Below are 12,266 nucleotides of genomic sequence, written 5' to 3'. Positions count from 1 at the left end.
TTCTGCAGCCTCGCCTCTTCCTCATCCTCCTCCTCCTCCTCATCGGCGTTGGCCTCCAACTCTCCCGGCCCCCCGAGTCCGCCGCCGCCGGCCACGCTGTCGTCCCCCTCGCCCACGGTGCTGAGGGGCGGCGAGGCGTGGCCCTCGCTGCTCTTGCCCTCCTCGTAGCCCAGGTCGTCGTCCTCCTTCTCCATCACGTCCAGGATGTCCCCCAGCATGGAGGGCCCCAGGTCGATGTGGAACGACATGACCGACTCGGCCCGCTTCATGCCGCCGCCCCGGTACGGGGAGGTCGCCGTCTCCGGAAGGTCCGTCAGCTCCCCGAAGCTCCTCTCCTCCAGTTCCAGCCCCTGGCACGCCCCGGCGGCGGCGGCGTTGCCGTTGTACGCGCGCCCGCTACCCCCGACGTGCCTCAAGGGGCTGGACGTGAGGCTGCGGGTGGCCACGCCGTCGACGCAGTCCTCGTCGTTGAGGAAGGGCAGGGACATGGCGTTCTTCACGTGGGCGGGGGACGGCCCGCCGGGCGAGGCCAGCCCGTCGCGCTGGTCCACGCGGGTCACCGACTGGGAGCGCTTGCTGCTGCGGAAGGTGCGGGACAGCAGGCCCGGGCGGGGCGAGTGGGGGTAGGCCGGGGGCGTCTCCGGCGGCGGCGCAGGCTCGCCCGAGCGGCTGCTGAGGAAGGAGGTGTCTCCGAAGGCGTCGCCGCTGCGGCCCACGTGCATGGTGTGGCGGAAGTCGCCGAGCGGCGAGCTGATCATCTCGCGGGTCAGGTCCATGCGGGAGCGCCGCTTGGTCTGGGAGGAGCCCACCAGCTGCTTGAGGATGGGCATGGCGGGGGGGGCGGAGTTCGGGCGGGGCTGGAGTTGGGTGGTGGTGGTGGTGGTTCCGTTTATAACATGGAATTCTTGATTCGGTTTTAAATAGAAAAGCAGCTCCTTTTGTCCTTCTCCACCTTGTAGGTCGTCTCCACTTTAGGGCGTCCCGACGGAACCGTCCTGCTCCTCAATGCCAGCTGTGCTGTAGACCTGGGGGAGGGGAGACAACAAAATGGGGGAGACAGTGTGAGACGGACAGAGGCATGCAAAAAACGATGACTTTAAATTCCCCAAAAGGATCTTCCTTGAAGTGTTGATGAATTGACATCATCTTAATGTGTTCACAAAGTGAACTGAAAGCACATTAGCGATGAAAATCCATAAACCGAAGACCTCTCAAGGGAAACTAAGAGTTCCCGTGAGCGGACCTCTGTATCAGAATACACAACAAAAAGAGCCTTTCAAATCAATACTTCATACGAGCTACACGGCTTCTCGGGGGAAGGCAGAGTCCTTGGGCTTCGTTGCTCGTGTGTCCACTGGCCTACTTTCACAGCGAGCACTGTGCTCACATATTTGGAGACGCGCTTTCAAATCAATAGCAGCGCGGCTCTGCAAGGAATCTAAACTATTCGGCTAATTACAAAGTGTTGCTGTGGAACCATCAATTATTATTACGCTCGTCAACAACAGGGCTAAGATATGCTGGGTGGGCGACAAGTGAATGTGGAATAAAAATGACACGGGTTGTGGAAAAACAAGATGCAAAAAGTCTATGTTCCAAAAATAAATCAACCTAAAATGAATTGAGAAATGTTGACTCGCTGAGCGTTCAGGGAAAAATGTCCAATAATTATCAGGCTGGAATGCCCGCTGTTGATGGCATTAGAGAGGCACAATGAGCTGGCAAAGCGGCCTTTAATAACGCTTTATCTGTGGTCGTTGACAGGGGCCCTCCCTCTCCATTAGTGGGGGTTGAGTGCCCGTCTAGCGCGCATATCCAAAGCTACTGTGAAATACAGCCCAGACACCGACAACAAAGGGGTGTCCTCGTGCATTCTCATTGACTAGGCTCACCTTTACGACGTGCGGTGCATGATGCACGACCCCCGTTTCCTTCCCCTTATGTTTACTTACATTTAGTGCTGTCCCAACACCTAACCATCGCCCATTGACTCCCCATTACACTCAGGGGACGCCATCATTTATTGAGGAGCCCAGAGGCAAGACGTTAGCCCGCCAAAAAGGGCAGGCTCAGCAAAGAGCACACACACACACACACACACACACACACACACACACACACACACACACACACACACACACACACACACACACACACACACACACACACACACACACACACACACACACACACACACACACACACACACACACACGCACACACACACGGTCTCCGTGGCAAACGCCTCCTACTAGCTAGCTCTGCGGAAGTGCTTCCTGCCTGCAGGGCAGCAGAGAAGCATCCGTTTTTTTTGCCCCGTTAAAACCCTGCAACACATGGCTCCCTTATGTTTCAACGAGCGGCAGAGAGACGGCCTTCGCTAAACATGCTCCTTTAATTCTTTAGCTCCCCGATTCCCATCCATTAGTCTGGGAATGTGCATAGGCTTGAATAAAACGCCCAATGCACTTGGGGTTGTGGCATTATACCCAAAACTAAAAGTTAAGAGCGGGGGATTAAGAACTGAAACAACAGCAAACAGCAGGGGCCATAGTGCCCTGCTGTGGTGGGCAGAGTCATTTACATGAGTCTGGGGGGACGTGTTGTGATAAAGTTGACCATATGGGGCGAGCTCAAGAGAAACGGCAGCACAAAGACGCCTTCTCCTTCGCAACTTTTACTGTGGAATCAGCACGATCTACTGATTGTTGTTTATGGAAGGACAGGGAGTCGAGCAGGCATAATTCACAGCGAGGGGGGAAAAAACCACGTTGCTTCTGTTCTGGGTGGCAGCGAAGGGAGCGGAGAGAGAGAGAGAAACTAACGACAACAGCAGCCAGTAGATGAAAGTGAAGGGAAAGGGTGAAATTGTCTACGCCTCCTTCGCAAAACCCAACATCTCGGGCTGGGAAAAACCGCAAGGGGCTCCGTCTAATCTTTTCCTTTTTTGCGTTACATGTTTACACACGAGGGAGGCCGACAGCGCCGCTGTCATCTAAAACACGACTGTTTCAAACCCAGCTGGAGCTCAACGTAGAACAGGACGTCTGGGCCGTTAGAACGGGGCATCGATACGGGGCAGAACCTGGCCGACTCAGGAGGAGTCCAACTGTATTTATAGCTCTACGTGCTCATGTGAACGAAGACATGAGGGAGGGGGGCCTGGGTAAGGGGGGCCTGAGAGTGCAGCCACAAAGCGTGGGAACTGCCGGGTCTGTGTGTGTGTGTGTGTGTGTGTGTGTGTGTGTGTGTGTGTGTGTGTGTGTGTGTGTGTGTGTGTGTGTGTGTGTGTGTGTGTGTGTGTGTGTGTGTGTGTGTGTGTGAAAGAGACAGAGAGAGCAGGCGAGGGGGGCTATCCCTTTAAACAGCTTTACAAACACTCGCACAACAGCAGTGAAATGCACAAGGGCACATCAACACAAGAAAACACTAATTGGCGATTAAAAGAGAAAGTAAAAGTTACAACAGCAACAAGGCCCCCCCCGGTCTCCGCAGGGCCTTGACCTTCTGACTGCCCGTTCTGCTTGACGGCCTACGGCCTTTGTGAAGGGCTCGCCGTGTCTGGTGTGGAAGGCCGACGGAGGAGTGCAAACAACTGGAGGCCGTGAACTACACGAGAACGCTTCACATTACTCGACGACTCCAAGACGTATACGAGAACACGCCTCCCGCTCCCGTCTGGCGGTCGGGAGAGACGGCTCGGTGAGAAAAAGAAAAAGAAGACTCTGAACATTCCAGGCGTCCCCCAGCGTATTTACGTCCTGGGAACCCAATCTGAACTCTGTTTATAGATCACATAACTCCTTTATCAATAGCAGTGGTCGCTCCCTGGGGAGTCGGACCACTCTAATTTTGCGCCGAGGATATACGTTTGCGGGCCGACTTTTATGTGAACGAAATATACACACACACACACACACACACACACACACACACACACCCAAACCCACGAGGCTCATCCACAGCGTGCCGTAGTAACAGGGAAGAATCCGTGTGGGCGACACCAAAATTACCATGTGGGACTTAAACCCCAAAGGTTCTGTGAAAATGTTTCCCCAGTTAAATAGGGAAATCCGGGTGTCATTTGCGCTTCCTTATATAGAATTTGTCCCGCAGACCAAAATGGATTATAGATGAGGACCGGGTTATAAGACCACATACGTTGGCTACTGGCCCTGAACATCGGAATGCATCATCTGATTTCTGCCTCTTTCAGAGAACTCAAGAGAGAGTGGTAGTAATGTAGGATCCTAAAAGCAACGTAAATACACTAATCTAGGCTAATCAAAACATTGTTTTTTGCAACATCTCTCATAAGAGATGTTGCGTCACTGCAAATGTATATCCCCTGATGACAAATTATTTCCTGATAAATTATGAAGCAATGATCAAAAATATGAGTCAAAAACTATGCTTCAAAAACAGAGGCGGTTATTTGGAAGTGATGAAACGATGTACAACCCTATGGGGGGTTTAAAAGAATATAATATGTTGACTTGATACTGTAGATGAAATACACAAAGGGCAGAAGACCATTTTCTTCAAAATCTGTATTCAAGATCCCCTTCCGCACTTATGCCAATTCAAGAACTTACACTGGACGACACACACACCTGGGACTTGACAAATGGCCAACTTGCCTAATAGAGCATTGAGCGTGCTTGTCATCAACAGTTAAATGCATATTCTACTGCCCAATGGGGTGTGAGAGGACGGGGCGGGGGACCCTGGTATGGGATTGGCCTGTCCCATTTGGAGTCGCTGACCTGGAGAGAAGAGATGTCTGACCCGAGATGTCTAAAGGGGGGGAGGGGGGGGGGGGGGACCGGGGGTTTGTATTATTCAGAAGAGAGGAGCCATCATCATAATACGTCGCATGGAGATGGAACTGGATGATAACTGATTCATGATGACATCTGATCCATGATGTATATATATAAAAGATATTTCATGATCCACTCTTTTTAAAAAGGTGTTGCAAGCGATTGCAGCAGTGATCTTTGATATGCTGGCCATGTGTCAGGTAAAACTGCATAATTAATATATATATATATATATAAATAATAAAAAGATAATTCACACATGCAGTGCAGACATCGAAACGGGGGCGAAATAAAAGTATTATGAGGTGAGCGACTGTACAGTGGGTAAACTGAAAGGAATAACAACATGTTTATGCATGTGCTCCGGGATCTTAAACAGTCACCAATATGTTCCAGCAATTAAGCAGACAAATGATTTCTGGAGGGACTGCCACCAAGCTCACTTAGCAGGGCTAAACAGCTCATTCAGGAAAAAATAAAAACAACCGCCCCAAGGACAAGTAGTGGAAATCACATCCCCCAATCACATAGCCCAGGGAGGACAGCAAGGCACGAGCAAACACGGCCATCCAAAACACACACACACATCAGCCAAGATGGCCGCTGGCCTTGTTCACACAGAATGGGCGTGTAGGGCTATGCTTCATGCTGATGGCTATTGTGAAATAATTAGCCCAGATAAATATCTCTTACTCCTCAAAGGATCGGACTGCATGTGTAATTGCTGTTATCCGATGACTGATCCCTTCTTTATCTACCCACAGTGCTTGTGTGGAAATCCATTGGGTCTAATGTATGTGCATTTGATGGAAAACTATTTATTTGAGGGCACTTTTTGCCGGCAAAGTATTTGATTCAATAGAGACTATGATCAGGGGAAGACGTAGGCAGCGATTAACCATACGGGTGACATGATTCTTATAGAGGAACCAACAAAAAATGGGCATCAAAAAAGTAAAGGAAACAAAGGTGAGTTAGAATTGAGGAGGGGCAAGGATTGGCAATGGCGCGAGAGACCAAGTTAATTTGCAATACACTACGGGGGAAGTGGACACAACTATAAGGAGGCAAGACAGCTCAAGGTATCTCCACATCAAAGTCAGGAGATTGGCATGGCCTCAGCGTCAGACATTGTGGCTACAGCGGCAATGCAAATGCAAAGTAGCTTAACACCTTTCAATTAGAGAGAGGAAGCGAGACCTCTCTAGGTGCAACATACAAATGGCTTTTCAATTGTTCAGTATCAATGTAAACAAGAGGTGTGTGTGTGTGTGTGTGTGTGTGTGTGTGTGTGTGTGTGTGTGTGTGTGTGTGTGTGTGTGTGTGTGTGTGTGTGTGTGTGTGTGTGTGTGTGTGTGTGTGTGTGTGTGTGTGTGTCTAGACATTCCCAGAGCGCTTGCTTGGAGGGAATTTGACCTTCCCAACATCAAAGTAGCCCCGTAGGCATGTTGGACCTTGGTGCTAACCCAAGGTGCTCTGACCCAGGTCAGAAATAATAAATGTATACTGAATAGGATTGATGTAACTCTACCCAGGTCAGAAAATATAAGTTTATACAGAATAGGATTTTAGCACATCCTAATGTTAAAATTCAAGATTTGGAAGGGGTAAAGGTTATGTTAGAATGATACTAATTAATGTAACAACGCACGCACTATCCATAATATCGGTCTTTTCAGCGTGAGCATTAACAGCAGCAACACGCTTGAATGTTTATGTTCCCTCAGTCCTGGCAGTAGCATGTTCACGGTGTAGCTTCAGTATCAGGACAGGATAACGGCCCCGTCCCAATTCACCCCTTGCCCTTACCGCTTAGCCTTGCTACATTTACCCAGGAATGCATGGCCATAGGTATTGGAAGTGTGTGCCGATGCCGATCCTAGCTGGGATAGAGCCAAGCGGGAGGGGTACATGGAGCCTCCAAACGGATGTTTCTCCGAGGCACAAAGGAGGCCTATAGCCCAAGCAACAGAAAACACCAGAGCTGAATGTGGCCTTTCGAGATTCCAAATGTCTGGCAACAAACGTTGCATGTCATCGTAAAATGACAACCGATGAGGACACCTGCTGACGTGGCAGGATCTCAGAAGGGTTGTCCCACTTCCCAGGTGAAGATTTAACACCCAGCCTTGTAACTCTGTTCCGAGGGGCAGGTCAGTAAGCAAGGGGCACACGAAAGGAGGGCGTAGGGGTAAAAGTAAGACATGGGATTGAGCCTGCCTCTTAAATTGGCTCCCTTAGGTCGAGGTTCTGTCTTTGAAGTCGAAGAAAAACGCTTTTTGGGAATAAGCGCATAACACACAAAAGCGCTTCAGCCTTAATCACACGACGGCACCAGCTTTTGTGGGACTGAAAACACACAGCAAGCCCCATCTTTTGAAGGCGCATTACCTTCGGCATATTCAGACCAAAAAAAACAAGCAGAGAGAGCAATTAACCGAGTCACTGTCAGCGCGGGCGGAAGAAAGGTAAAAGTCCATGGATCGGATTATGCTCAGAGGAGGGAAGCAGCCGCATTAAAATAAAAGACGGCAGACAGCCAATGAGATGAATGCGGGCCGGGCTGAAGAGCCGCCCTGAGGCGCTAACCCAGCAACAGCGAAGATGTACCGGGCTGACCGTCCTGCCGCTGCCCAGACACCCTGCTCCCCCCCCCCCCCCCCCAGTCAACCTGCAGCTCTCGTAACTTACAGCCAACACTGCCCGAGGCACCACACCAAACTTCCCCTCGTCTCCTCCAGTCCTGTCCGCATTCAGGGGCAGTTTATGGGGGGGAATACACGAAACACACAAAACGTTTGGCGCTAAGCAGCAGACCAGGTGCTGCTCGCCGCGCTTTGGATGAAGCAAAACGTGGAGATTGATTTTTGACAGCACGGTACGGTTTGGTTTTCTTAAAAGAACTTCAAGAACTCTTCTAAACTAGCGACACTAAATCGATAATAAACCAACAACACTCTGTTTATAACACCCGGCTGGCATGGCTAAGCTTGGTTCTTGGCAACTCTGCGCTATCAAACCGTAATCCCGGTGTGGGGGAGTTGCGGTGTGTCACTACAGAGTGGCGTTGCAGAGAGCTGTGCCGAGGGGGTAAAAAGAAAATGGTAAGAGAAAGCCGGCTGGTAGTGAAGTGCTCGAGAGTGTGGAATAGAATTACACCGACAGAACAGCAGCCCCTCGAAATAACGACTCAATGCTGCCGATACGGTTTCAGAGGTGGAATGAGGTTAGAGCCACACCAGTCACCTGCTCTTCCACCGAACAACTTCCTCCCAGGCTTCTTCTCCCCCCAAGACTTTACGATGGCTTTTGACTTGCAGCCGCGTGCTCAAGAAAATGTAAATGAATCGTGAAGCGTCAGAAGCATCTGCCAAGTGAGGAAAACCGATTCTACGTGGTTTATTCATCAGTCACGGGCCAAGGCATACACATGCACACACACAATCGCTACTGCTGACACACATGGACGGCCTTCATGATCTGCCTGTGGCGCTGCCCTACATGGTTTGTGTGTGTGTGTGTGCGTGCGTGCGTGCGTGTTTGTGTGTTGCTGTTAGGTTACAGGGAATGTGTCCACAGGAAGGGCAGGGAGAGTGTGAGCCACCAAACTTCTCCCATTTCTCCGGCAGATCTGCTGAAACATCTCTGCTTCCTGGAGGACTTCTCAACATAAACACGGCGCAGTGAATCGTCCGACTGACCAAACAAACACGCTTCCCATCGGTCCAAAAAAATAAAACAAGCTCATCACGTGAATTGTAGGCCGGACGAAGGAAGTTCATCAACGGTTCACTCTTTAGTCTTGACTCTAACAACACCCAGTCCCTGTTCTACGACACATAAGTCACGGCTGAAACGTGAATCGGCTGCAGCCCAGGTTTTACCCGTTTCATCACCTGGGGGGGGGGCAGGAAGGGTTTATATCTGGTGACTCACCACAGCACTGAAGTGGCTGCGACAGTTTTTAAAACATTTCTTTCTCTGAGTGTGGAAAACCTCGGAATCCGTTCTCTAAAGTGCACTGGGGCGCTAATTACAGGCGGGAGACGAGGAGTGCTGTTGCAGCGCGACGTTCCAGGCGGAGGGAAGGTTAGAGGCGAAAGATTAGGAAGAAACATCACTCAGAACCTCTCACGGAGCAACACTCTGGGTACCTTTGCTCCCAGACCTTCTCTTTTTGTCTTTCCCCCTTAAAAGGAAGAGTAGGCCTCATGAACCTTCCCCAGGCTGCCACGAAGATGAAAAGAGAGTTAACTGTGGAGACACAGGCAGAGGTAGAAGTGGCTTCGTGGGAACTGGTTCTTCAGGCCTAGTTGTTGGACGAAAAACAACAACAACAACTACAGTCAACATGTTTGCACCACTGCTACTACTGGAATTAGGACTCGACGGGGTGGATCAGCAGGTGACTGAGTCAACACTTCCTCCGGCCGGCGTACGGAACAAACACCACGGCATGAAGCGGGGAGGGGGGGGGGGGGGGGGGGGGGGGGGGAGGACACAATGTGCAACGTTGGGAAAGACTAGAAAACAAAAGACACAGGAACAAACAAGAATTTACGCCCTGAAATACGACAGGCTTGGAATTTTCCGGTTATTCAAGGTTATGTGAAAAAGGTCTGTGCCTTACTGCCTTGTACTATTTGCTAAAGTCACTACTTTGAACTAATGTAGATCACTTAGGTGTGCAAAACTCTGGGAGTGTGGGGTTCTGAAGATTTTAATGTACCGCCCGGGGTCAGGAGTTGAGCCAAGACGTTTAAGCAATCACTACAACCCATCATCACCATCTTCTGTAAAATACGCCATCATCTGTGTCTCGTTCCTCAGGGACATTTTCAAACAGGCAAAATAGTTACATAGGAATTTCCTGGAATGTGAGTGGACACACACACACACAAACACACACATGACAGAGTCCCAAAGACATGTTCAAGCAGGAAACAAGCCAACAAATAAAACACTTACTCAAGTACGTAAGCATTCCGCACACAGAGAGTGAGACAATGATTATCTTAGGTAAATGAAAGGCAGCAAATATCGAATAACCAAAACTCAAAGCAACCTCTAAGTAGATTCTTTGTTCTGCCTGGGTTCGGGCCAACAATACTAGCGCCGTACAATGCCCAAAGAACTGCACTTGGCACGGTGTCCCACAGCCTTGTGGTGGAGCTCTGACTTTCACCTTCTGGCTCATAACAGATGCTTCTCGTTAAGTCGGCGAGACACTTTGCAATATTAGAGGCAGAGGGGAAACCAAGAAGGATCCGAGCCCTGTTAGTTGGGAGTGGGAGTGGAGGTAACAGGCTGCTTCTCTGAAAGCGAGGGAGAGGTGCCAGGGCCGTGTCAAGGCCTTGGCAGGCGAAGACTTTGGCCTGTTTGCCGTGTCGTCCTGTCAGCTGTGTTTGCAGAGTCATCCACTAACAGAACAGTTTGACATCACAGAGAGAAAAAAATAATGAAATGAAAACCCCCTGTGTTCTTCAGGATAAGGGGAGAGTACAAAAGGCCATATTTAAAACCTTTAAAGAACACAACACCAACTGATTTGCCTGTAGAGAGGACATCCTGATAAGGTCCTCCCTTTCTTCCAACGATTGCACATGAGTTGTTATCATTTGAGTGGACAGTGGTAAGCACTGAGACACTGCATTATCGCCACAGATAATGAGCACATGTTACAGCCATAATTGCAGTCATGGTGACCAGAAATATGAATGGACTGCAGCTAATGAGGTCCTGGGACTATGTTGGCCTTCTGTATGCGTGTGCGTGTGGGGGAGTTTTGGTGTGGGTGTTTTGCATTTCCTGGCCTCTCGAATCTGGTCTATTGTTGGGATGACTACAATCATGTGAACTTAAACTGCTCGGTTTTCAATCCAAACTAATTGCATAGTGTATCTGATCAGAAAAAAAGTCTTTGCATGCAAGACTAATATAATGTTAAACAGTCAATGCTAATATGAATATCACATGTGATATCATAAACAAAAGGTTAGCTTCCTTGGTAACGCCACACGACCAATGTGTCTCAAATAGCACTCTAGTAGCATCACATCCATCATCTGAACTACAATGGAACACCAAGCTTCATCTTTGATCAATGTAGCGTAAAAAAGGGTGGGCTACATCACTGATTTGATCGCATCATGGCAGTAATGGACCAATTATGGGTGGGTCGCACAGCAGGGAACAATAAGCTACAGCCGCGATGGCTTCCTTTGATCCCAGATAACCAGACAAAACATTGAATTGAAAAAGATACAAGTTTTAGACACATTATAAAACACAAGAACGGAAAAATGATTCCGACTCCCGTAAGGAAGTGTGTAAATAGTCCAGTAATCAAAGAAGCGTGTACTCACCACCGCGCATCCCATTCAAAAGCCGGGCAGCCCCCAGAGCGCGAGGGCTTCGCTCAGCAGGTTCACAAAGAGAGCGCGCACGCAGCGAGGAGCAGAAGCCGCAAACACGTCCGGTGTAAGCACGCACAATTATATTAAATAAGAGAAACCAGACCCCTGTCCTGGACACTATTTACCCTACGAGTGTGCTGCGTGGCTCGTAGGATTTACAGTGAGCGCATCTTCAGTGGCAAAGCCTGCAGACGGTGCAATAACTCAGTTCAGCGTCTGTGTCGGCTGCTCCTCTCGTGCTCCTGGCCACGCCCCTTTAATGGCCTCTTAAAGGCCTAGTCTGCAAATTGTCAGAGGCTGCTATTAGCAAGGGGCCAGTAGTTTCTGCAATACGCATGCATTTCGTTGTCATTTTTTATCAATGTATAAAACATGCATAAACACGGATATTCTCTTTAATCTACCTAAATTATAACGCTTTGATAATTGAGGTATCAAAACAATACCAGGCAAACGTTATTTTGTCAAATGTTATTAGAAGCATTTCCCAATGAGCTCGGTTTTTTGATGATTCCACCTTGATGCATATGTCAAACATGGTCCTTGGCAGCTCGTGGAGGACGGGATGTGTGAATGGGTGAATATTATCATGGAGCAAAGACCATGCATAACCAAGTACCCGGTCATTGCCCTTCACATACAAACGGTGAAGTCACATGTCTGGCAGGAGATCATACAGAACAGAGTTGAATAGCAATCGTTTGAATAATTATATCTTATATGTTGATTGCTGCAGATAACGTCTGTATTGGTTTTTAAGTTGGCTAGATATTCCATCAGAGTAGCCCCAGTGGATGGAAGCCTTTCTGTCATCATGTCATTGAATGGATTTGTTTAATGATCACTGCATTTTAACTGACCATGACAGAATATTGAGTATTCTAAAAAGTGGTTCCCAGGCTCTCAGAACCTAGGGACAAACCAAATTATAGCGAGTCTACACTTGTCATTACAAGTGATTACATTTGTACTCATATAGTGTCTTATAAAATCACTGCGCTCTGTGTTTGTGTGTGTGTGTGTGTGT

The 12,266-nt window shown here is 49.0% G+C and overlaps 1 protein-coding gene across 1 annotated transcript; it reads right to left on the bottom strand.

Moving 5' to 3' along the window:
* Window positions 1–11,479, bottom strand: cdc42ep4a (CDC42 effector protein (Rho GTPase binding) 4a; the record flags this gene model as incomplete). The annotated part of the gene is given in 2 exon segments (XM_030350123.1): window positions 1–1,025; window positions 11,189–11,479. A coding segment is annotated over 1 exon segment (830 nt), but the record flags the coding sequence as incomplete, so codon positions are not given.
* Between the last annotated feature and the right edge of the window lie 787 nt (window positions 11,480–12,266).

Source organism: Gadus morhua, unplaced genomic scaffold (genome assembly GCF_902167405.1).
Source record: "Gadus morhua unplaced genomic scaffold, gadMor3.0, whole genome shotgun sequence".
Lineage (NCBI taxonomy): Eukaryota > Metazoa > Chordata > Actinopteri > Gadiformes > Gadidae > Gadus > Gadus morhua.
The sequence above is the reverse complement of the archived record's forward strand: the minus strand, read 5'-3'. Positions and strand labels throughout refer to the sequence as shown.